The 27199-nt window shown below is 41.0% G+C and overlaps 1 protein-coding gene across 2 annotated transcripts in view; it reads right to left on the reverse strand.

Annotated features, from left to right (window-relative positions):
* Positions 1 to 10628: 10628 nt before the first annotated feature.
* Positions 10629 to 27199, reverse strand: part of LOC101917148 (glypican-5-like) — a 390469-nt gene continuing 373898 nt past the window's right edge. For both annotated transcript variants that reach the window (XM_055817485.1, XM_055817484.1), the window contains one exon: positions 10629 to 19204. In XM_055817485.1, coding sequence (XP_055673460.1) covers positions 19002 to 19204 — 203 coding nt within the window. In that variant the 3' untranslated portion in view covers positions 10629 to 19001. The remainder of the gene's footprint in view (positions 19205 to 27199) is intronic.

The following is a 27199-nucleotide window of genomic DNA, read 5'->3' on the forward strand; positions in this document are numbered from 1 at the left end:
AAATGCATATTATGTGAATTGCCATAAATAGGAGTTGTACTTGGGACTTCACAGACTCTTATTTAGTTATTCCTTTTTTTTCACTGTCTGGACTACCATAATGTAGCTCTAGCTTTCGTTAAGGTCTCTTAAAAGTCTGCCTCGACTGACAGCATCCTTGCATATTTCATGCTTGTACATTGCTATTGGCTTTCACTCTCACAACTCTCTTCCACTTTCTAACCATTAGTTTAAAAATATGCTGATACACACAACCGTAAGCATCTTTTTTTTTCTTCCACATTTTCCAACAGATGCACAGCACACGTAGTTCTTCCCCAAAACTTCTATTTCTGAAAAATCATTTGAGTTACATCAGAGCGCTCTTCAAGCCTGTGACACCAGATCTAGATGAAGATGCTACATCACTGACATCCACTGCGGACGTGCTGCTGTGTCATCATTGCCAGTGATGTGTGAATCAAGGTGGAAAACACTGGAGTTGCCAGAATATTTTCTTTTTTAAACAGCCAATTATTTTGTCATGACCTCTGCATGACCTTGCACAAGCTGCTTTATCTGTCTTTTACTTCCTTTCTATTACTTGCGATTTATCGTCTTTAGGGAAGGGACTGTCTGTGAATAGGCAGAGCACATACCACGGAGGGTCTCTCATTTCAAAGCAGTATGTACTGATACCAAATGGTGACAAAGGTCTTAGGAAACAGATGATGTGGTACGAGAGATTTAGCATTGCCTCTTTTGATTCATGAGAATTTTCCTTGTGCCAGGTTTAGAGCTGGAACACCACACACCCAACAGGGTTTTTACAACTCATCTACACACAACGCAGTAATTTGCATTTATTCATGCTTCTGTTTTACTCATGTTTAAGTAATGAGTTTGTCTGTGGTGAACAGTGAAGGGGAAAACACGCATAGCCCATGGGACGGAGGAGCCACTTTTGCTAATAACACCTTCAGAGCCAAACGCGAGCCCGTGGGACAAGGTGGCGGGAGCCCCGTGGGACAAGGTGGCGGGAGCCCCGTGGGACAAGGTGGCGGGAGCCCCGTGGGACTCCCCATGCCCAGCCTCTCCCCTCTGCCACTCACCGCCTTGCCCTCCAGGACAGCATAACAAGCACAATGGTTATTATTATTTTTTTAAAAAAAGTACAATAGTTTCCCAGTAGAAGAAACAGCAGAGTGCAATTAAGTAATTAGGAGAAAAACCAGACACATCCTTCCCGCTTAACTGCCAGGTAAGGCCTCCTCCCGGCTGGAGGTGAGGCAGCCTGCGCCATTTTGTGTGCGACTGTTACCAGGGGGTGGAGGAGAGCAGAGACACACACGGCGGGAGGTGATTAATGTGCCAAGGTGAGCACAAAGAAACGAGGTTACCCCGATATTCCTATTTCTGAGCCCTGCTCAGCTAGGGGCACCATACAGTATGTGCCAAGTTCAACTGCGGCCTCGTACAAGGCGCAGGGAAACACCTCTGGTCACCCGGGGACTGACAGAGCAGGGAAACCTGCTGGCCTGAGGCAGCGGGGAGGGAAGGGGCTTGTCCTGCTCCACACCGAAACATCCACTAACCGGCGGTGGCTGTAAGGGGGGGGAGGGGGGGAAGGAACTCACACCGAAACCAGCCAACGACAAACCACCCCCGAGGGTGCACAGAGACCCGGCCGCAGGCAGGCGCAGCGCCGCTCCCCCGCCGCCCCTTCCCTCAGCCCGCAGGGAGGGAGCGGGTGCCTCGGCCGCCCAGCCGGGCCGGCCCCCTTCCCGCCCCCGCTCACCTCTCGCTGTCCGGCCGGGGCAGCGCCATCGCTCCCTCAGGAAGCCAAGGCTGGAGCGGCCGCGTCCCCGCGGCGCGTACGGGGGGCTCCGGGCTGCGGCTCCTGGGGAGGAAGGTGCGGTGAGGTGAGGCGAGGCGGGCTCCCCACCTTCTCCCCCATTTGCCCTCACTGCCACGGCTTGAAGCGACTCCCCCACCTCCCGAGGCAGGGCCTCCCCGCTGCCCTCGCTGGCGCCTGCCCCTCATCACTGCCAGCAGGCCCCGAGGCCCGCTCCGCTCACACCCGCCGGCACCGACCGCCGCCCGGTGCCTGAGGGAGGGCGAGGGGCGCAGCCGCCACTTACACAATGAGCGCCAGTTAGCCGGGAAGCAGCTGCAGGTGAGGGGATGGGCTCTAGGTGCCTGGCAGCCCTGAGGCCTTCCCCTGCTTCGCTCCACAAGCATGGCACCCAGGGCTGTGTCCCCCTCCACCCTCCTGTCATGGACACAGGTGCCTCATGCAGGGTGTGTTTTGGGGTGGCAGAGTTGTACTTGCAGCCATGATCTGCCTCGCTGAGGCGGGGATATGGCTGCAGCACAAAGACACCTGCCCTGCTCCTCATAGGAGGGGTAGAGGGCCCTGGGGCCACGTACCTGGGCTGTGTCTGGCCCCAGGTCCTCAGTCCTCACCCCTGTCCCTTGGGGCTGGCCACCATCCAGCGACAGCGCTCACCATGGCCTCCCCTTCCAGGTGTGGGCCGGGTCAGAGTTTGGGAGGGAAAGCCTTCCTTTCCCAAACCCAGGGGAAAAGCACCCAGCCTGAAACATGCACTGCATCAGTGTCTTGAAAGGGTGTGCACCTGTCCTTTGGCATACCTTTAATTTATAGAACATAATACTTCATGAAGCCATGAATATCAAAGTTTCATGAAGTACTCCTGGAGAGAAGGAAATTACTTGGCCTGAAATCTCTTCCATACTGTGGGAGGGGAAACTTGCCTACTTTATTTTCTTTTGCTTTGTTTTTTAATGTTAAATGTATTTTTCCTCTTTTGCTGTGACCTCTTAATTTCTTCAGTGTTTGCTTTTCTATTGCCCTGTTTCTTTTAACTGAATTGCTTCTCCATTGCCATTGTATTGACTTCAGTAGTTATGACAGAGGTCCAGCTTTGCAAGGAAATTTCCGTGTAAAGTCCAAACCAGGTACCTGTGCGTTAGGGACAGGCAACCTTTTTGGTGAGTAGTACAAAGCCAGTCTGTTATTACTAATGTATATTTGAGCCCCAAACTGTCATTAAAAACAAATTTTTCCTTCTCCAGTTGACAGTTAGTCAAATGAGAAGTCCACAGGAGTCCGTTCCAAGGTCAGCCAAGCTCTTTAAATGTGTTTTAGATATATATATCAGACTTAAACTGTATTCCTGTTAAGCATCAGTAGGATCTGTACACTGGCTGCATTTAAGTTCATTTTAATTATTTCAGTCTTTATTGATGTTTTTGTGAGATTTTGTGTGAAAAGAGTTCAGCAAGCCTAGTCCCGGAAATCAGACAGTTTTTACTAGGTGTTTTTCCACTATCATTTTTCACTCCTGTTTCCTCAGCTAACCTTCCTTTTCCCTGTATTAGTTCTTCACTTTGTCTAGTCCTTTTGCCATTGCTCACTGTCTTGGATATCTTCTTTCTCTCTGTGTTCATCAACCCCTATTTTCTTTCCTCAGAAGAAAGAAAATGCCACATGATGCAACTGCCCAATAAGTTACTTCCAAATAAATTATTTGATTCCATTCTGGGAATAAATCAACTCAACAGTTGCTGGGGTTTTTGACCTCTTTACAGGGGTTATCTGTGCCTTTCAGTAGCAAACAAGAGGGTTTATTGCTGAAGGAGCAAAAGATAGATAATATTTAGTTTTCATGTTGCCAATGACTGCTCATTAGTGCATCTGGAGAAAGATGAGAAGCAGTATTAGAGGGGTTTGTGTACATGCATCTACCTTAATATGGAAGTGCACACAGTTATCTACATTAGAATAATGTATAAATCGCTTGAATTAAATACCCAAGTCAAATGTGGATGCTTGCGCACAGTGGGGCTGCTTAAACAGGGAAGTGTCTGAGGGAAGCCATTAGTAGAGGAAGCAAGGCTGAAGGACTCTAAGGAAGGTTAAACCTCACTAAAGAAAACCTGATAAAATAAATCCCCTCATCTTCTCCCCCGCTGCACACACAGATGTTTGCCAACCCCTGTGGAACATGACAGATTACAAAGGAATTTCTTCCAGAGGATATCCTCAAAGGATGTGCACAGATGTATTTTAAAATAAATTGGGTGGGTATTGAATTCACATCATTATACTATATATACTGCTCGTTTCTTCCTTAGTGGATGACTCTTGGGGATCCTTCTCTCATTAGGTCCCAGACAGGAAAAAACCCACTTATTCATTAACTGGAGGACTGTGTAATCTGTTTTTTTCATTGATCAATTAGTCATCATCCACAAAGGCCATAAGCTCCAACAGGCACCACTTTTCAGTTTCCCATGGATAAGCTGTCTTTGGTGAAAGCACAGTCATTTTCAGGTGTTCTTTATACAATAAAACACGGGTTAAAGAAAAATTTTAGCTTCTACCTCAGCTGATGAGTTAAGTGTACTCTCAGCTCCCTCTAAGCAGAGTAATAAATTTGTTCTTCTGTATAATTTGTACATCAGTGAAGGTAAGAAAGAAAAGGTGAAGCCTAACACAGGTCCAAACCCAGTACTCCATTTGTCTGAAGAGAAAATATTTATTCTTCAATAACTTAGACAAAGAATTCAATTCATATTTTCTGAGTATCATGAATTTCCTGACAGGTTGTGAATTATCCTTTGTATGTAATAATATAAGGTGGCAATAACAGGAGTGGGATCTGAGAATGTTTTTGCACTGTAACTGTGACTCTTCTGTGGTGTCAGAGCATAACCTCCATTTTGCTCCATGAATGACATTTTATAACTTGCTTAGTTTACTCAGTCCAAACCTTTCTCCCCGTATCCAGGACAAACAAACAAATAAAGATGATTTTCTGCAGTTTGATTGCTTTCTTTTGTTACTATGATCTGCTGCTCTTTCTCTTCTTTTTTTTTCTTCTAGTCCCCTCCAAGATAGAGAGGATGAAGCCAGTGCAAACAACATGTAGAATTTGGTGTTGATGAATTTAAGTAAGAGCTTGAAACTGTGGGGGGGGAAACTCCACCTCTTCTATTCTGTTGCTTAGTGGAAGGAGCATTTCACTTGCCTTACGCTTGCTGTAGCTGTGCATATACTCTAGGACTCTGCTTAAGAGTCCAGATGAGGACTCCCATCTAAAGTTGGTAGTGCTTTCCCTCCTGAATGACTTTGTTCATTTATAGACCTTCCATTAGGAAGGAAAAGAAAAGGTAGAGCAGATACCAGAGTTCAAAGGCAGGTGCTAAATATTGATAAGAGACAGGAAGGAAACTCCTCTTAGCAGAGAACTGAAAAAAGATCTAAAGTGATTATTTTAATGAGAGGCTATTATAAGGATATAATGATTAGTAAATAGCATGCAAAAGGTTAATGAGTACCTGCTGTTATTCTAACTTTGAATACAAGAATATAAAAAGAATTATTTTCTGGAAGACAGATTGGATCTAGGAGCATGATTCAAAATGGCTATCATTATCAATATGATAAATGGAAATTTAAATGTTTACAAAGCAAAAGGTGTATCAAAACCAGATTGAGGTCTCATAATGGTTCAGGAAAAAGCTGCAAACTCTGACCAGAACATGTACTGCACAATGTGATACAAGGATGTATATTTATTTAGGAGATACCAGATCCATTGTCACAGCAAATTCAGAACATAAAGTTAAATAAAGTACATTTCATCTACCTAATACATGACGGATTCCATTATTCTTCTTTATGGGTTTATGGTTTTGTTTTTTTTTTTTACTTCCCTCATATCCTTCATCTTTTGTATTTTGTTTTCTGGGATAGGTTGTTTTAGACTGAGATAGGCCACCAGTCCTCTCAGGAATTGTAATGCTTATCTCTTCTCTCAGGGACAAGATGGTAACTCTTGAGTAAAGCTTTTTTTTTTAAAAAAAAAAAAAATCCATTTTTTTACATCTCTTTAATTATGATTCTTTCCATTTACTGATTTGCCTTCTTTCTGAAATTTATGCTTATTGATTTTTGAAGATAACCATTAAAGACATGTACTCGTTTCCATGTACCATGAAGTCGTTTGGGAGTTCTCAAAAGAACATTTGCCCAAGTAATGAGGACTGACAGTTCACTGACCTTTGCTCATGTGACAACACAAAGTACCGTCTTATACTGTCATTAAACTGAAGCACCTTAAAATCATATATTAAATCACTGCCTTGCTTTGTTCTCAATAAGCGATGAATTAAGCCCTCTTATATCTAACCCAGAGTCTGTAACTCAGACACTATTAAGTTTTCTGCAGCCTCATGTCGCAGTCTGGTTCTCCAGAAATGCTAGCAGAAATCTTCTTTATTTTTCCCCAGAGCAAGTCCTGTATATGTTGGGGACTGCAAGCTTAGGTATCCACAGGTGAGTGTCCATTGCAGCTGGCTGGTATGAAATGTTCCACAGTGGTTTGCTCTTTTGGCTGTTTAAATCATGACCACAAGTTATTTCTGGGTCCTTTTTCAGGAGAACAAAACATAACATGGCAACAGCAAGCGCTATTGTCTTACACGCTGTGAGAATCCACAGCCCTCTACTGTCCAGGGAACAAGGGATGTGCCCAGAACTGTACACCAGAAACTGCCTAAGCAATGGGAGGCTCAGGTGTGTCTTAAGGCCTCTCACTGGGAGACACATCCCTATTTTTTTAGTGGCAAGGAAGTATGTTCTTCCCTTTTGAATTTGCTGTCTGAAGCATCCCTTTGGAGTCTGTTAGATGAACCAGCTTTTCTCATAAAACCTTTAAGGACCCGAAGAAACTTGCTGATACATACAGTGTCTCTGCACAGCAAGGCTTCTATATATGGAAACAGAAATAGATAATAGTGCAAGACTCCTGCTGATCTGTCCATTTGCAAGACAAGCCTCATTTCTGGGGCAGAGCTGAGCACTGAGTAATTGGAGGGCTGGAGATGGCTCCTGGCTGCCAGCATGGAAGAAAGGCAAAGGGCAAATGACTCTATAGCTGTGCCCTGCATCATCCTGGGGCCACCTTTTGCTCCAGTATTAGTAAAATAGTTTGGAGCATCTCAGTTTTGGATGTAGCTGCTTACCGGGACAAAGCAGGCAGCACACTGATAGCTAGGTTTTCCAGTCAATACAGGTTTGAGTCTGGCTATTGTTGCACATATTGCTACATCTTTCTGCCTGAAGGAAGCACATTCCTAGGTTCTGCCTGGCCCAAGGATGAGTGGTCGGGAGTTAGCAGGCAGCATCAACCAGGAGGAATCACATTCCTATTAGCTTATTTTGCTCTGTGCAAGGATCAGTCTTGTGCTTTTGATTTTCTATTCAGACAAAATAAGCTGCTACTCTTGGGTACCTGTATACCTGTGGGTATGAACATAATCTTATCAGTAACATTCGGAAGTAAGTATTTACTGGTGCATTTACTTCTGAGAATTCTTGTTCTGCCTATAAGAAAAGGGCAAGGTAGTTACCACTATGTAGTAAGCTAACACATGCTGATGTTCTTAATTTGTGTTGATTTTTTTTTCAGATTTCACCCATGGTAAATATAATTTCTTCTTTGCAAGGAAAAAGAATTAAGGCTCTGGGAGGTTAATGAACTTGTTTGTTCACACTGTTCTAATAGATTACATGCCAGAGTAGGAGCCAAAAACATGAGTTCTGATTGTGGTTCTGACATGCACTTGCAATGTAAGAGTAGCGTTCCCTGAGGTTCATTTTCCCAGACAGACAATGAACTATGGGTCTCTTCATCTGAGGTTAATTGGAGTCTCTGTACCTTTCCTTAAATTAAAGAAATACCCTGAGGAAATTGATGCACTAAATGTGTCTCAAGAACTTTACATCCAATTTAAGGTGGAACTGAGAAAGGAAAGTCAAGTGATAGGTGGTGACCGCAAGCTGAATGCATGTGAGAAACATAGCAGTGCATACCAGGTGTGTGGGTAACATGGATGCTTTCCAGGGAAAAGCAAAACCACTGCTGCTCTTAGCCGTTTCTGGTTCCTGAAAGAGCTGAGGAAATGCATGTTTCAGACCCACTAGGACTTGCTAGTTCTGCAGACCAAGTTACTCTGTAATGAAAAATATTGATTTTGCAGCCAGAAAAGTGTGCTCACTTCTGGCTGAGAAAACAGAGGGCACAGACACCATAACAATTTCTGCAATACAATAAAGGCAGAACACTCCTGCTGCCCCAGCACTTGCCTGAATCAACAAATAACAGGTCATATGAAAAAAAGGCCTTTTTTTGAAAGGATAGCTCTGAAACTGAAGGGTGGGTGGAAGAAGATCGGAGTAAAGGTTTCTCCCTTCCTTCATGCCCTGTGGAGCATCTGTAACATCTGCATGTACCCTGAAAAAGGGAAGAGCAGCATGCTTGCGGTAGGAACTGCTGTGAACCCTTTGGGAAAACGTAGGTCCCCGCAGCTGAGAGGCACATCGCACCCTTCCCCCCCAACCAGGGATGAGACAATAATGCCTGTGGAATGATGGGAGGCAGCCCCATAAGGAATGTGTTTACTGTCTTCTCTGTGGGGGTTTTCAAGTTCTAGGTGTTAGCTGGGACCACTGACTGTGGAGCCAAAAGTCCATAAGTAAATACAGAGTAGCCACTGTGAGTGAAGAGGGCTCACACATCTGGTGTAATCTCCTCCCACTTGCTCTGGCAAACTCCTTCCATCCATATGTTGTTTTCTTGAAAACATGCAAGATGGAAAAGCAGTAATCTGTGACTGTAGGACATAGTTTTCTGTTGCTTTTGGAATTCCTTCTTCTAAATTAGCTCTGAATCTCCTTGAAGACATAATAAATGCAATAAAACCTGTCTTTTTCTTATACAAGCAGGAGTATTTTCAGTTTGCTCATTTAGGATGGTGGTAGTTAATGTGTTCCTGAGGTAATAATGATTTCACAAGCATTCGTTCCAAAAAAAGACTGTTTACTTTCAGATGTAAAGTTGAAGTGTAGGAAGACTTCCTACACCGAAGTCACACTGCCTCTCTCAACAGCATAAGGCAAGCCATCATTCTGGCAAGGCAGTGGTTGTATTTGGAGCTGCACCATATTGGACCCCTGGGACAAGCTAGGCTAAATCCACTCTCTTTTCCAGAGTTTGGGTATGAGAAATTCTAGATATGTTTTAGAGCAAACTGACATATTTCTTAAAACCAAAACCAAACAATGAACGTGATAAAAGGTTTGGATTTCTGATGGAAGAAGCATCAAATGGATCATAAACGGTTGCAGCCAGTTCTGTCATTAAGCTAGCAGAAGGGCTAGTTACTGAATGCAATTAAAGATTTTCAAATATATGAACTCCAGCACCACTATTAAGGAACATCCTTGAGGCAGCTCATCAAATCTGATGTATTCTGTGTATTTTTGGAAAATAAATACTGAATCAGGTGAGAGGCAAAGCCTTTAAATAACCCTACAAATCTGAACCGTCACAGCGGCACTTTTTAAAACATATTTGCAAAAAGAAACAACATCCTTTGAAGTGGAGGCAGGTTGGATTTCAGAATGAAACAGCTTCACAGATTTAGACACCTGCTTAATTAGGGGATGAATGTGAAATCCTTAAACTTAAAAGGCTTTTATGAGGCAGCACTTCAGAGAACAAGCATTCCTCTAGCATCGGCAGAGAAGAGCTGTTGGCTATTATCTTTGGAGCTGGGTCAAAAAAGAATATATTAGCAAAAAGCACTCTCCATAGATGGTGAGATGAGCCGTACGTAATTCCCAGACCTCAAATAGGAAGCATTTTGAAAGAGTGGAGGAAAGCTGGAATCATGGATGCTTTAGGAGGCAATACTGAAATCATGCAACCAGAAAACAAAATAAGAAAGAAAAAACTAGGTAAGTAGATAGCAGGTACACAGTCATTTAAACACAAGAAAGGAACATTTTGTTCATGATACTTTTGTGGTTCAGTGGTCTGTCCTATAGTTTTCATTCAACCCATTTGGGAATACTACAAGAGGAGCTCCTAAATACTACCAAAACAGGAAATAAAAGACATAAACCAGCTAATTAACGTCTTTCCTACCAACTTTTAAGCAGGAAAAAAAAAGCTGTTTTGACAGAGCAGTGAAGAGAAGCTCATGAGAAGTAGCTTTAACAAATGCTTGTAAGAGCAAAGGTCTCTGCTGGGTCACTTTAGGAAATGGTAGAGGTACAACCACAATAATCAGCCACTGACATTAAAAATACCACATTAGGGTTTCTTCCCATCAAAAGAGGAGAAACTGCACAGTTCATAACTGACAAGTGATGAAAACACTACACTAACAGCAGGGAGTTTCCTTTTACTAGAAAAAGTAATGCGGCTCTAATCAAAAGCAAGGGCAAGGCTTTTAATATGGCACACAGTTATTGCAAGACCTTGGTCAATGGAGAACTCAGATCTGATTGTTTATGTAGGAGTGGAAATCCGATGAAACAGTCCTACCTGTTGTGTGGAGGTATGCTGGCATTTGTGTCTCTTCAATAATATTAAGAGCTCTCGGAAGAGCAGGTAGGCACCTTTACATCTCACTGTGTTTATTGCAAGAAAGAAAAGAAGACCAAGAAAGTAGTTATGTGCTAAAGAAACAAAACTTTCTTTGCCAGACTATTACCAAAATATTGAGTTCCTCAGCAGTTCTCAAGGACTGCATCCTTTATTCAAAGCATCATCTGAACAAATGAAAATATTTTTATTTAAGATTTTATCAGCTTTGTAACTTACAACAAAGATGACGAAAAGTATTCAGAAAAAAATAACAAAAATTCTAATACACGACAACATTTTCCTGCTGTGGATTATTTATTTTTATTCCCATTCATAGTTCACTGTCCTTTACAAAACACTGTTTGACTTTTCAAAGTATCCTTGTTCTTCTTTTAAGACATTGTTTTCAGACTGCTTTTTTAAATTGCCTTTATCATGGTCAATGCTGAAAACAAACTGAAGAAAATTGACAAATTTATTCAATAAAAATATAAGCAGATATACTGCAAATAAAACATGTATTTGAGAAACAGAAATAATTATTTGAGTTTGAATACAGCTTAGGGCAAAACCAATCTAATTTGAAACTTAAAATACCCATGATGCAACTAACGTAAAATACAAATGTAAGCGGCCTATTAATTCCTGTAAAATAAAATGAACTAAAAAAGACTAGGAGGCCATAAACTAATTATTTAAAAAGCTAAATGACAAAGCACATATTCTACTAGAATTTCTAACCCAGTGTACTGTAAACATTCATACTGTGTTAGTCCTGATACCAAAGTACAGTAAGTGGTTGTATTATGCAAGGTTTAGTGTACTGGCTTCCATTTTTCTTCTAATATTGCCTCATATAATAAGTGGGATACAATAAACATTTCATATAGTATTACTGCTACATTGGCCCGCTCCCATGTGCACTGCAGTCTTTTGGGAGTAGGTTTCAACTCAGTTGTCCATCCCTAATGCAAAAGCTCAAGTACGTCAGTTAAACTAATTTTCTCATTTTTCAACGAGACCACTATCAAATGTCTTACTGCGTGCTTCACTGCTTTGTGGACTTGTCTACAACTTTCACCTATAAACGATTTGTCACCTTTGAGCCATAAATTGTAGCTTTTCTCAGGGCCCCAAAAAGAGCATAAGGGTGGACATCCTCTTTCATGACAAGCAGACAGACTCACCATTATCACTACACGCACCAAGAACATCCCCACCCAAGGCAATCTATGCCTTCATGAGGCCTAACATCCTTTTTTGGTTTCCTTCCAAGTTGGATATTTAGCATAATATAAAATAGCTGCCTTTTGTTTCTGCTTAGGAGGAAATTTCATTTCTTCTCCATAGAAGAACATCAGGCTACAGTAACTCACAAATTTGTCACTGCTAATATGGAAACTCACAGGTAATTTTATCTGAAACTGAATGCAAGATGTACAAGCTTCAGCTGAAGCAGAATATTGCTGCTTGCCTTCTCTGCTGCTTAAGCTTCTCCAAAAACATCAAAGCCACGATCAGTTCTCCCCACTAAGTCTCACTTTCTGAGGCCAGTTTAAGACCTAGATCCTATGTTTTAACATGAAACAGAAAAATCAAACCTGGTCTGCCTCAAGGCCTGATCTGTATCAGTAAACCTTCTCTGGGGAAGATTTTCTACCCTAGGAGATACTCGCAGTATTAGTATCTCCTTGTAGCCCCAAATCATACAAGCTGCTTCTGGAAAAGGCCCCTGCCATGCCCCTGGAAAAGGGAAAATGCCAGAAGACTAAGACTTACGGCATCCCATGTATTACAGATTTTCTTTTCAGGCATGAAGATACTATCTGATCAGTGGCCCAGGCAACGTAAAACTGTTATGCAAATTTTGTAATCACTGCAGTTACTCTTGATTTTCTGCACCTGCAAAAAGATGGGAAGCAATTCACGTTCTCAGGCTAGATACTATGCTGGGGTAAATTTACATAGTTAAACTGAAATCAAAGGAGCTATACTGATTTATAGGAGCTGAGGGTCTGCTGCAACATTTCATACCCACAGAAAAGTCTCAAGTAATTTTTTGATTTCCCAATTTTGTATGTGTGGAGGTTGTAAATATTTGATATTTGCATTCTTGTTAGAAAGGTTTTTTTCCGGATCTTTTCAAAAAGATCAAATTATCTTCCTCAATATACTGTGCATTTAAATAGAAAATTACAATGAGACTGAAGTAATCTGGTTGAATTTCCACAACTTTAACACAGTGTCCTTGACACTGCAGCATAGAGCAATGCTTTCGATAGTCTCTGATTAGCGACACTTCTTAATTCTTTATGCATATATACAAATGTGACAGTTACATTAGGATCTATATTCTTGATGTCTTACTGCTTTCCTTTTTCATTACTGAATAAACCAGGCTACAAATCTGCGATACTGTACTTAATTATAGGAAGGAGCTATCTGACTATTTCCATTTTAACTGCATTAAAAATGTCAGTACCTATTCTACGTGTAATAGCGTAAAAGCCTAGCCTAGCTCATAAACATAGAAGACATATGAAAACATGTTTCTGTATTCCCCTGAAAAGTAATTTTTACAAATATATATTTGCAAGGAGTTCACAAAACTAGCAACACATTTATTTTTCAAATGAAATGTCCATAGCCTGTAGAATAATTCAAACAGGTGATAATTAGGTGTACAGAAAGGCCACTGAGGATAATTTATATATCCCCCTGCAACAAAAAAAAAAATCAAATAAATGTTAATCGCTTATATTATGCAACGAATGATTTTTAGGATGGCACTAAATTATCTGCAAATATTATAATTACAAAGTACTGGGCAATTTACTGAAGATTAATTGAAATGATTAAGTGCAAACTGCATAATTTTGCAAGGTAGTATTAATACTTTCTGCACAGAAATGAAAAAAAAAAACCCACCCAAACAAAAATGTGGTTGTTACTGGCTATTTAATGAAGTACTTTATGTACCTCATGAATGCATCAGTGGCCTCTCTTTCATTGTGCCCTTCCCTTGAAAGGGTATTACATGATTTTCACGGAGGGAAATCATTGTAGTGTTGATAATAACGGGAACGTCCAAACTTGTCTATTCTAAGGACTCAGTTTGATCTCAATGACACGGGAGCAACACAAAAATACTGCTTCATGGTCTGTGTCTAGCAGCCTTTTCTGAAAGCTGCAGCAGCTGTGGTTATTTACTGAATAAGAACTTAAGCAATTGCACATGCACTTGGAATACATTCCTCATAACCAGCAAAAGGAGGTCCACTTCAAGCAATATACATGGAAATATCACCATACAGCAGTAGTTTTAATTTATTTTCCTGAATTCAGTGCACCAGCCTCCTGCACGCAGGCTTCATATTGTGCTGTTTGGAGGTGGAAGGGGGGATGGTGATGAATCTGGAGAGCAACTTGAAAAATTGTTCTAGTCTAGGAGGGTTTTCTTACCTAGGAGTATTCTCTATTTTAAATGCAGGATACTTTTTTGAGTTTATCTTCTCTCTATTTATTACAATCTCTTGGACAGTATTTCTTTTTTTATGGCTTAATAATTCAAATGTAATTATTGAGAGAATGACAGTGGAAACCAGAAGATAAGTCAGTATTGGGAGTAATTCTGGACTTCTGAGGCAATGGGAAGAAAAAAGTATGTTCTTTTTGACTAATGCATGTCACAGCTATAATGACATTGACTGTAAGATGTTTCACTTTTCATTAACACACATGCCATATGTCTTGCTTCTTGTAATAGAAGCACTGTGAGTTGTGAAATGCTACAAATGAAAATAAATTTCTCGTGCTTTTGGCTAGTTGTAACATTAAGCAATTGTGATGCTCGTTGTGCAGGGTATGTTTTAAGGAATGTCTTGTTTCTACAGACCTAAATTTACCCATGCACAGAGGCATGGGGAAAGCAGGTGTATCGATTAATTCCCACTTAAAAAATGGGTAGACTTACCAGTTTTCAGTACAAGGCTGAAATCCCCTTAACACCATGCCAGTTATGAAATTTTGACTGTAACCAAAGCTAAACCTTACTTTCTGTTTAATGTGAACAGTCCAATTCAGGAACACAGGAACTTTCTGGATTTTGTCCTACTCAGTATCTCACTTTAATGTGTGTTTCAGCTCCTTTCACTTGAAGAGATCTTGCTTAAACCTAATCATGTGCAATACAGAATAAGAATGGTTCAGTAAATCTGGGCAAAAAGGCTCATCTAACATTAAAATGAAGTCTGCACGCAACATCCATTAGGACAATATTGAGAAGACCTATACAGGATTAGAGAGTAAAATTTAAAATTATAATACATGTTGCAGTCTTGGTAACAAAAGGAAATAGGGATATATTAAATACAAATCTCTTTTAAGAGATCAAAGAGATGTGAATTTCATAGCCAGATACCCCTGCGCAGAGTCCCTGAAGTCAGTGCAGCTGGACAGTATTATTTGTATTGCCCTTATGTTATCTGTGTTGTCCTTATTAAGCTCAGACAGATATTTGTACCTCAAAAGGTTCATTACTGAGTGAAAGAGCAGAATCACAATTCTTTACATAATGACAAAGTACCCGGTGCACTAGAACACAGGGCATAACACCAGCAATATGCAAGCCAGCAAAAAAGTGCAAGGTTGAAAAAGAGAGGCCGGATTCTGTAAAGCATCTAAATTGCAAAAACCGTGCAATTCATAGCAGGTGTCTGTGAAGTTGCCTGAAAATGCAGTTTCTAGATTCTCTGCTGCTCTTTGCCTGGCCAGTCTCCACGTGTTGATCTGGAGAGGTAGAAAAGCAGCTTGAAAATTTACTGCGAACACTCGGCTCAGGGCGTCAGAAAAGACAGTTGCCAAGCACTGGCACGTTGCAGCCACACATGCTTTTGTCCACCTGTGTTCACTTTTCTCCCTTACACTTTCATAGCTAGAAAGGGGACTAAGTGACACATGAACGTCTTGAACCTCTTACGTGAACCTGGTGGAACATGGAGCCCAAAGAGCAGTGAAACACCAAGAACTGACTGGATGCCCACACCAATTTTGTCTTATTTGGTAAGAAGGCTGAATCACTATCAAGAGAAAACTATAGACTGATTTTACTCACAAATGTATGACAGCAGTTACTTTCCAACGCTGCATTCACAAATGCTGGCACAGCAAAATATTAAAAGAAGTCATAGCAAAACAATAAACATTCAAAAAGCAGTGGCTAAATACAATTCATAACTGTTAGGCAAAGCTACAGCAATGCTCTTTGACTGGTACCTTATTTTACACTGAGATTACATAGACAAGTTCAAAAGTATTTTGAATTTAGACCTTTGTAATTACATCGCAATTACAGTGTCCTGGATAACAAAAGAAGATTTTGTAAAATAGGTATCTTACTCATCTTAAAAGAAATACTTTCTTTACCTGACACAGCCAGTTGTTTTTGCCTTTGCTGGTATAGATTTGTTGTTTGATGGAAAACACTTTTTTTACTATGTAAATGCAACTGATCCTGAGAAAAATGAAATCATAAACCATCAGTAAAAATGTACTGCATTGCCCTTTAAAGCTGCTCCATTTTTGATGCACATTATGAACATATTTCATGCTGGTTTGACCAGTACTCTTCTTACAGTGTGAAAGTATATTAGTGTGAAATGTATTAATAGGTGTGGAGTCCTCTGAAGTCTCTTCCCTCATTCCGTAACAATTTGTGCCTATTGATTGAATCCAATGAAATGAGTTGATTCTATCTCACCCCAGAGTTTGAACTTGTTCTGGTTTTGTTACGGAAACTTTAAAAGGGTTGTCTTGTTTAGCTTCAGAGTCCTACGTCATATAAATATTTGCTGACCAAACCTAAAATTCAAACACTTGATTTTTCAGAGGTTTTTGTTTGGCAAGGTTATGACATTTAGCAACAACAAATAATCCCCAGGGTGAGTTATTCCTGCAGGGCTTCTGCAGCTTCCTCTGCTACAGCTGAATACTAGGCTAAGCTGGATCCCTGCTCTGAGCTAAAAGCACAAAACCTTTTACAGAAAAGACCTCAAAAAGACATGTTAAGTCTAGGAATTCAAGTTCCTTTTCTGCAGGTGAGAAGAACTGAAACCTCCAAACTGCAAAGCTGAAATCTGGTAGCGTCAGAGCCCAGCCCTGAAACCCTAGCTCTATCCATAGGAATCCTGACGGAGACTGACGCGTGCAAATGTGGATGCATTTGCCTGAATGATGACTGAGCATCTTAAGTGTGAGAAAACTAAATTAGGGGTCAGGCTCACAGGCAACAGAGATAAATTGCTTTAGTGAAGCCACAGTGATTGGTATTACCTGAGGAGCTGGTGGTGTTAGCACCTGATGTACAGTTCTGTGTGTGCACAGAGCCCAGCCTGTCTGACAGCAGCCATCGCAACTGATCCTTTAAGACTGCAAGGAATTACGGTGTCCTTTCCCTGTGTAAATGACATGACTTGCACACCTCCGCTGGTAAAAGTGCACTCTTCCAAAGGGCACTGAAAATAAATACAAGAAGTGGAATTTTTAATTACGGTTCAGAGGACTGGCGGTGCAGTCACAAACCCTGGAAAACAGGACAGCTATTATAGAACTTTTGGGAACACTGATTTTCACTGTTATGGCTGGAAAGCACTATTTAGGGATATTACTCTCCTTACCATTTTGAAAAATCATAACTCAAATATAAAATATTTCATGTTAGTAATTTTCCATTTTATCTCCTTGTTTCAACATTACAATTGAATTCTCTTCTAGAAAACATAGTGGCTGACACTCTAGAGACACTGCCTTTGCAGCTGGGTGTGTCGATGGTTCTGATTACACCTTTATGTCTGTAAATATGATCTAAAAGCCCAAATTAAAAACAAAACTCAAGCCCCACCTTTGCAAACATAATTAGACATGTTCACTAATTCTATCTAAAAACGTACAAGTTTTGTACATACTTCTTATATGCTTGTTCTGTGTCATTGCCACAATAATACTGGCACATGGCACCTTCTTCGTGTCAGGCTTTTATAACGAAAGTTGCCAATAAAATGCCTGAAGTTGATTAGTAATATACAGGGTTCTTCTTTTGAGTTATGACAGTGGCTGTGTAACTCTAAATATCGAAGAGATGTTTTACAAAAAAAAAAAAAAAAAAAAGGCAAGTGTTTTACATTAAATCTTATAAATCTGTACATAATAATAGTCTACAACACAAAAATGGCCATTAAACTGTTGTAATAGTATGAAATGTAGTAAATATAACTTCTAATGTTTTATATATTTATCATATTAATAACTGCATTCATCCAGTTGTATTTGTAGATATATATTCAATGGCACTGTAAACATTTTTTGGAAAGCACACATTAACTCTTAACCCATTAAACGTTATTGTAGTACTTTTTCATTCAAAAAGTTCAAATGCATCAATGTATCATTGATTAAAAAAAAAAAAAGCCTTGTAATATAACACACAGTTTGACACTTTCTAGGGGTAGTAATCAAGATGAGGTGTAACAGAGAATGTTCTAGATTTCAGATTGTTTTACATTTACACCTACCATGATACAAAATTTTAAACATTACATGTAATTAAATAATACACAGTTTATGAAACAGAGTTGATTTCAGAGATCCACAATGCACAAAACCTAGTTAGTGTCTAATGGGAGTCCCCAACGATTTTTCTCTGGGACCTTTATGGAAAATTTAGGTTGGTTTTCTCTATAACATCACATAGGCAAAGAAAGTTTGAACTGAGTTATCTTTTTTTTCTCTGTACAGAGCTGCATTCAGCTGGATAAAATATTATGTTTATTTATGTTTCTTGTTGCTGGACATTCATCCAATAAGCCTTGAGCATATGCTTAAGCATCTGGTAACGGCGTTTTGTGGGGCAGGGAAACTCACTATCTGTATCCCTCAGTAAACAACGTGGTTCTAATTTTTTCCATAGTTAAGGCAACTATACTGGTACATTAGACACACCATATGCTTTTATGTTGCTTCCTACAATCTAAACAGAAAGAGTGAAAAGTTTCAAACATGCTTTGATCTTGATCACTTAGGAATTTCATCAAGCTGGTAGAATGTACTCCACTTTAGGATGGTTTACAACTGTAGATATAGCTTGTTAGCTGTTCACTAGAAAAATAAAGTATGTAGTGGCTTGAATTTGAAGACTGATCACTCATATAATTTACCAAAAAAATTAAACAAAACCAGCCAGTAAGATTCCAGCAAATGAAATTGGGAAAAACAATAACACACATACACAATTTCTGCGTTTTCAATTATTCCTACCCCATAACTTAAGCTACTCAGACCTTTGTCATCATTCCCTCTGTCTTGGGTGGGCTTTGTCAAAGGCTGTCTTCAGACATTGTAAGTGATGACGCTTGGTATCTGCCAACTCCAGCATATCATTTAATATTTATTCTAACATATCACATAAACTAGAGAGCCATTTACATTTGTTTTCTGTTGGGTAAGGCTGTAGGTACAAATGACAGTGAACAGAAACACTTGCACAGTGGCTGCAAGGCAACACAGCTACAGTGGGCAATGCCACAGGACTGCTAGTGCTGTTAAAATCACAAGTGAGGAGCTCAGGGTGGGACTGCTCCCACTTCCAGTTACACTGTGTTTAGAGGATGACTTGACAGTGCTTGTGGTGGTTGCGGCGTCCATCTTTTTCGCAGTCGGTTTTGGTTCGTTTCTGTTTTCCGGATGGGTTTTCTTGTCCTTGAGTATATCTGAAAACATGACAGTAAATGTAAGATTAATCGCACGTCTTCTAAATAATAGCTTTAAATTCTGTCTGTTGTGGACACGTGCTGTACGCTAGCCTGAATAACTGACCTATGTACGGAGGGAGAGTGATGGGGCGCTTGTATTAATGTTTTGGTTGGACCCAGCGTGACCGCTGGTCCTCAGCACCCGCTGTTTTGCTCAGCAAGTCTGTTCTGACCAGCCTGCTCTACCTGTCTGCTTGTAGACACAGCTTGAGCAGAACAGTAGGTACTCAGCGCTGCGGTGGCTGGTCTCAGAACCTGGTTTTCTCTCAGGAAAAGTACTTTCAGTTTCACCTGGCATGGGAACTGGCTTGTGCTTTAAAACACGATGTTAGGATTGAGTGGTTTCACAACATGCCCCAGTGAGACACCCATCAAGTTGCCGAGTGGCTGCAGGAGACGGGAGATCATGTTGACTTAATGTAACAGCCAGCTTCCCAGCTTCTTCCTGCTTTGCCACTACCTTTAAAGCAACGCATGGCCCTCGATACAGTAAGACAACCTGGCAAGAAGGATTGCTGACATGAGGCAATACATTGTTGTCTCATATGCCTTGTTCATCGACGCGGGCAAAATACGGCTACAAAGAGAATGCGTCATGTTTTGTTTCATTGTTTTTCGCAGCAAGTAGAAGGATATTTTTTTTCTTTCTGAAGTATGGAACAATATCACTGGGGCTTTTTTCTCCCTCCAGATGCATTTTAGGGCAATTCTAGGCATCTTTTATATAAAGGACTAGATCAATAAGAAAGTAGTAGAACTCCTATATTGAAAGGGGGGAAAAAAAAAAAAAGAAGGGATTTTTTGAAATGAGAAAATGACTGATAAGGGTCTGTGGTTATCCTGAGGTTCACAAGCTATTTACAAGTATTACTGAGATCATATTGCCCTTGAACCCTCTCGCTGGCATTGTGGGAAAAAAAAAAATCACTATTTCATCTGATGATGGGATGATGATTTTATAGTCAATCTGTAAAATCATATCTGAGTGCCTGGCAAAAACCAAATTCCTGCCTGGAAGAATTTATAAATTAGCAATAATTGTTCAGGTCCAAGCTTAAAGGATTTGTGATACTAATGAATGCAGTGCACATACACAAGAAAGCAAAAGGCATAGATTTGTAATGCAGATTAAACAACAGTCCAATCTTAAAATAAAAACTCTGAATCACAGAAGCAAGTTCCTGGCAGAATCTGGAAAGATGGAAAGTATTCCAGAAATGTAAATGCAATCTGAGATCATTGTCTGCATGTCAGTAGTTCTGAACAACCATCAATAAACTCACTTGGTAATAAAAATGAGAGATCGTATTGGGAAAGCACACATTGTTCTTTTGCCAGTATAAACTGTAAAAGAAATGCAATTAATTCCTCCATTTTATCATAATATCAACATTCATCCCAGGGGAACCTGTGATTCCTAGACCTGACTGGAGGGTGGCTGCAGAGAAGGGACACGGGCTGGCAAGGTGTACAGTGGGAAAAGGTTAGTCTGACACTGTGCTCAAAATTCATTATGGCAAAATGCAGACATAGCTCCTCCTCAATTCCAACTCGCAATGGAGCTAACAGAAAGGAGGGGGAGAAAAAGCATTCTCTAACTGTTTAGAAAATATCAGTATTCTGAGGACACTTAAAGAAAAACCTTCAGACTGTCATTAAAGTAAATTAAGAATAAATCATGGAAATAGGTGTGTTCTGACACTGCCTAGACTCCTTTCCATCACTGTCGTTCTCCTTTTCGACTGCGGTAAAGGCACTGTTTCTCTGCTGCCTCTTATATCATCCCAGCCTGCTGACTTCAGCTCTCTGGGGCCAGCTGATTAAATTAAGACCTCACTCAGGTAAATCTATTCGTCTCTTTCAGTTGGCCATGTCCAGCATTGTAACTTGATTGGCGTCTATAAATCGGGCAGACTAAAATGTATTAATTCGTTTATTTTCTTAATATTGACTTAACCAAAAATCTAAGGGAAGATTTAATGTTATCAGGGAGGCTGTTGGTTTTTAAAAGCTTTCCTCTCAGTGACTGCTTAATGCACTACATAACAAGCGTTAAATAATACATTAGAAAATTCTGCCTTTATCCTTTCCGTGGAAAGGACTACATTCTGAATTCTCTGTCTTGACGGCAGAGTATCTTCTGATGCTATTCATGGCCAATTCTAATTTGGGATTTCATTGTGCAAAACTGGCATTTTATTTAAAATGCTCTGTTTTCTCTCTTCTTAAAAATAAATAAAAATAGTCTCAGTCCTAATTCAGTTCAAGATTTTTTTCAATCCTATATTTAGTTTTTAAGGCACAGTTTCAGCAGCGTAAAGATTTCATGTTTTATTCCAGTTTCCTCAGAGTTCCTGTTGCTTACTCACTCCAAGGTTTTGGCTGAGAGACTCAGAGTTAAATGAGTTCTTCCTCTTAAATCTTTTTCTCAGACTCAGAGATGGGTATGCTCAGTCTACTACTGACATTCAAAATGCAAAGAAATAGTGAGCATGCTAAAAAAAAAAGTGTCAGTGTGAAGACTAGCACAGAAATGAAACTCCAGTCTCAGCAGAGCAAACCCCAGATGTTCAACACCCATGAATCAACCCCCCAGAGTAAAACTTCATAAAACCAGCCAACCAAACCCCACAACTTTGGTTTGTTCTAGTATTTACCGGCTGCGTTTTAAAGGCTTCATGGTTCCCAGTTAAAAGCTTTCTCCGTCACTAGAAACTTTCTTCCCATCATCAGTCCCTCTCTCCTTTCCAGAAACGGAGTGGTTAAAATCTTTGAAGGCTTCGGCTCACCTCAGGCTAACACATGTGACGGCGTTTTGGACACTGGCATTTGAATATTGTTCTGCACTGTTTGTTTATTGCTGCATCCTGACGTGATACAGCCACTGCAGTAGCTACTGTGCTGTTCCCTTGCCCAGGCTCCCAGTGTGTGTATTCAAACCCTGCCAGAAGGGGCACCTAGTGAAGGCAGGTGACCGCCAAAGCAGCTTTCCTGACCAGCCTCTTGGGACCCTTGCTGTGGACGAGGTCTGCCAGGGTCAGTGAAGATGGCTCAGAGACCCTCTGGGCCCTGCGATTACTGGTGAGCGCTGGGAACAGCTCACTGAGTCCAGAGGACCGAGTCCACTTCCTTAGCTGAACTTTCATCCGTGTTAACTGCTGTTAAATTCACATCTTGACAATATAAACAAAGCACATAATGAAAATTGCTTGACCTCAGTGTTTAGATCATTTAAGATTATCTTCACCTCGAAGATCTAACCGCAGATTGCTACCCAGTAATGCATGTGCCGCCCAGACGGCATGGAACTTCTCATAAATACTTATATGGATCAATACTGTTCCTCAGAGAGGCTCGCTTCGGATAAAAGGGAGAGTCAAAACTGTCACTGTCATCCAATTTAGGAACAGGAAATCTCTCCTATACGGAGGGCTGAGCATGCCTTTCAGATGTATTTCATGAGTCACACATTAAAGCACACCTTAATCTGAGGCAGTGAGGATCCAGGAGCAAAATAATGCAAATATTACTTTATTAGGTTATTACCAGGTTATCTGACACAAGTTCAAGTCATATTGGCACCCCGGCTGTTAGCCGCCCCTCCCTGGGCTAACCAATTTGCAGTTTGCTACTGACAGGGGCTGTCAAAGACGTAACTATTTATTGGTGTATTTGCATGCTGTTGCTCTCTAAGAGTATCAGCAGGATCTACTTAAATGTCTGTTGAGGTTTCCTATTGTCCTGTCAAGGGATGAACAAGTTCATTTGCTTTCTGTTTTTGTCCTCTTGACCGGACTTGAGCTCAGCCCTTTCTCTGTGATTGCAAATGGTGGGTGTGATAGGGGCTCTTTCCCTGCAAAGATGGGCCAGTGCCACTTGAACCCTCTCCATCTCCTGTCTGAATGATGCTCCGCACTGTCTCCACGGAGCTGAAGGGTAAACGCAAAGGCTCCCTAGACAGGCTGCTGCTGCTGTCGCCACAGCAAGTATCTCCGGAGCAAAGGAAAAAGGCAGGAAGGGAAGGGCGGTTGCACGGGCTGATCTCACACTGAAGGAAGCGGGATTAACTTGGGGGAAGCCTGTGTTTGACCTTTCAGATCCAACCCTCGTTGCCCTTCACCTGTCACAGCTGAGCAGAGGGCCACCGGCAGGCTCTGCTTTGTATGCCAGTGCCAACGCTACGGCACTTGCGCTTGGGCAAGCAACGTGCTTGTGCCTCAGGACCTCTGTTCCTCGGGCAGAACACCTGTGATTGACCAACAGCCATGGTGCCTGCACGCATCCAGAGGCTACGGATCATCACACCAGGCAAGTGTACGACCCCTGTGAGGGAATTCTGAATAGAAACAAACCAGAGAGACTTGCCAGGCCAGTCCTGTAAATGTTAATTATAGCGGCCCGGTTTCTAATGGAGCGAGGCACTGACAGCAGAGTATCAGCGCTCACCAATCCACCATGCCCACAACAAAGTGGAGATTTTTGAACACGTTTCCATCAGTTTTACACCATGAGCTGCCAAGGGGAACTTTCAACCCAGGTATCTGGGGAGAGAGTTGCGAGGGAGGAAAGAAGGGGAGATTGTTTATTTCTGCCTTACCACATTAACTACATGAAGTCAGGCCTGTCCATTTCTTCCTAGATTTTCACGCAAACATTGTGCTTTGAAAAGACAGAATGTCAGCATCTACGATAGCAAATTTATGCCTTGGTCTTGAATGCCTCATCATGGCTGTAACGACACTCATAATGCAGGTCTAAAGTGAGCTGGTCAGTACCTGCATTTAGTCTCCATGTTGTAGCTCAGTTGCCTGATAAATTTCACCTTGATCACAGGCTTGGTTTTGGCTGACAGCTTCATAAGAAAATTAAAGCTAGGTGCAACTTGGTGGAACAGACTCTTAAATTACAGTAGATGCTGCAGTGTTATTATTAGCTTTTTATCACCTCTGGTAGAAAAAGCTGAAATTACTTTTACATATTCAAAGGAAGGAGCTCTGCAATTGCAAAACAATGCTGTCACCATAAAATGTACCAACAATTTCCAAATAATCTATTATCCTGACATTAAGACCAGCACTAATTATTTCCAGTTACAGCTGCAGCAGACAAATGGAAACAAGAATGCTGTGGAAATGGGAATGGGAGAACTCCCAAAGTGTGAGAACTTGTGATGCCATTCTCCATATTCTGGACTGTTATTGTCTGCTATATAATACCAGCCAGTAAAGGGCAGGTGTAATATAACCCTTTCGGGGTCAGGAGGAGGGAGTAATTAACAGCTCTGTAGCCTCCCCGGTACGTACTGTTCTCCCTTTTCCATTTCAGCCTGAGAATATGGTGTCCGTACAAACCTTTTTCCCGTACACCTTCTAATGGAAACTCGGCCTTAGGAGGCAAAAATCTTTTACCAGAAAAGGGAAGAAAGAACTACAGGAGCTGCAACCGAATACATCACCCTCCTAACTACTGAGTTGCGTTAGGGTTAGTCCAGCCTCTCCAGGAGACTCGTGGGACAAGATTATGAGGGTTAACTGACGTGTTCCATTTCGGTTCTGCGATCGTTCTGTTTCTGAACGTGTGACTGAACAGAAGTTGGCCTTGGGGGCATGGTCAGAAATTGGGACTAGGATTATCTGTGTCCAGTTTTTAATTCTGCATTACACTTTGTGGGATCTTTGGGAGATTACATCTCCCTGTAGGCCATCAACAGAACTACTTTATTTCCTACACATTTTGTGCATTCTGGATGTAAATTCTTCAGGCTGAGAAGAACCATACCCGCTCTCCTCAAGAAATAACATTGGCCAGAACTTTCAGGAACTACTGTTATAAAAAAAGTGCGATGAACAAAGAAAAAAAATGCAGTAAAGAAAAGTCAGGAACAACTGTGAGACAATTTGAGATGTCAGGTGCCTGGAAGCCACGTTTACATGAAATGGCAACTCCTTCCCCCATTCCCAAACAATCTTTGTGCCTATATACATTTGATGCACTATATACATATATAGAGAGAACAGATTATCTCAGCTGTACTTCTCTAAGGAAACCTATCACTGTATTTGTTTGGCTTTTGATATGCAGCTGCCATAGCAAACCCTGCATGATTTTCAGGAGCCACAGTAAAATTGTATTAGTTCTGAGGGCTAAAAAATAAACCCACAAATATAACTGCCTCAGCTCCTGCCATGGTAAATGTCAAGACAGAGCAATCCATCTTTTCCTTGGGAAGAAATAACCTAACCTAACAAACCTTGTGTGATTCAGCAGTAGAGTTCCATTAATCAGTCGGTCATTTGCAAGAAAAGGTTTTGTCATTTTGTTTATATTAATACAGGACTTATTCAAATGCAGACAAGCTGAAAGTATAAGCTTAAAACATGCCAAACATCTTTTACATTTCCTGGAAACATCTGTTTTTAGTCTAGTCCTAGGCACATGTTTGTGGTTGCATGTTTAAGCTTGTTTAGTTTGCCAGATACTTTGTACATACTGCAGCACAGCTGACATGATATCCTGAAACACAGCATGGAAGTATCTGCAAAACATGATGTTCTCCGTAAATCTGTTGAACTTCCATTGTAACTTTCATGTAATGAAAGAAACAACTATAAAGCTCTGTGACAGCCTTCTTCCATCACTGTATGGTGCAATTAATTAGTTAAGTTTAGAAATTCTGTACATGCCTCACTGGTAAAATCCAGAAGACTGAGAGCGATCCTGATACCGCATGCCTCACATGCTCAAAACTCCTATTAAACTTAATGGGAGTTTAGGGGGATGCGAGGAATGCAGGATTGACCTTTATGGTTAAAGATGAATGTGTGCTCTAGACTTCAAAGATTAGGTGCCCCTGCCAGTCTGGAGTGTGCAAGTGATCAGCACGCCAAGTGCCGAAGGCATCTGCTAAATATCACGCCACAGCTCAAAGCTGTAATTAAGAAAAATATAAACTGGCTCAAGGAAGAAAAATATTAGTAATAATTGAAAATGCTTTGGCTGTTGCTTTTGTCCTGATGATCTCATTAGTTTTGGTTACAGAAACAGTTCTCACACTGGCTGACGTGGGGCATGCTTTGTGCTCTCATTCTACCCACATCTTTCCCAGTTAAGTTTTATTGCTCAATACAAAGGTCAAATCGAAGGCTTAATTAAATTGTATATGGGGAAACTATAAACTTATTTTGGAAGGGAGTACAAAAACTTTTAAAGCCATCCCAACTCCTCTCCCCCAGACACTCCTTAATTTCTCGAGAAGAAAAAGAGCATGTGGTGTTGGCACTCTTTCCCTTAAGGGGAAACTGCACCTTTTCTTGCTTGAAAATTTGCATGTTACAAATACCCAGCCTTTTCATAAACTGCTAATTGTATTTGCAGTTGACATTTGTAACGAGGATTTTAATTTAGCTCTGCAGCTCTAAACAGACAAAGCTCCATTTTGTAAAAAGACTGGATATGATCCTATACTAGCAGTAATCTAAGTTCAGCTTGCAGCAAGGATTTGAACTTCATCTGCTTAACTTTAAACAGAGCTTCTACCACCAAAATAAATAGTTACCCACCTGCTTGAAGTTAGGCATATGTCTCTCAGCCCTGAGGCCTGAAACTGAGAAGCAGCATCTCTCTGTGCTGAAAAAACTCACTGGTCATATATAAGCACCATTTACAGTTTCTCCATGCCATAAAGTGAAAATCACAGAGCTTGAGAGGAAGGTCAGGTTTGAGTATGTTACAGCCTATGCACTACCAGTGCCAATCGCCAGGAAAGTTTACTCTTCCACATACCAAGTCAGCTGTCCCAGACGAGCATTTCCACACCACTGGGACTCTCAAAGCTCCCACTCAGCTGTTGTCTAGCCCTAGGGGCACAACAGTTCTCTAGATCCTTCGGTTCCCATCTCCAAAAGCCCTACAGCGTTTAGGTTTCTGCAGCTGAGTGTGCACACAAACCCAAGG

The sequence above is a fragment of the Falco peregrinus genome, chromosome 12 (genome assembly GCF_023634155.1).
Source record: "Falco peregrinus isolate bFalPer1 chromosome 12, bFalPer1.pri, whole genome shotgun sequence".
NCBI classification, from domain to species: Eukaryota; Metazoa; Chordata; class Aves; order Falconiformes; family Falconidae; genus Falco; species Falco peregrinus.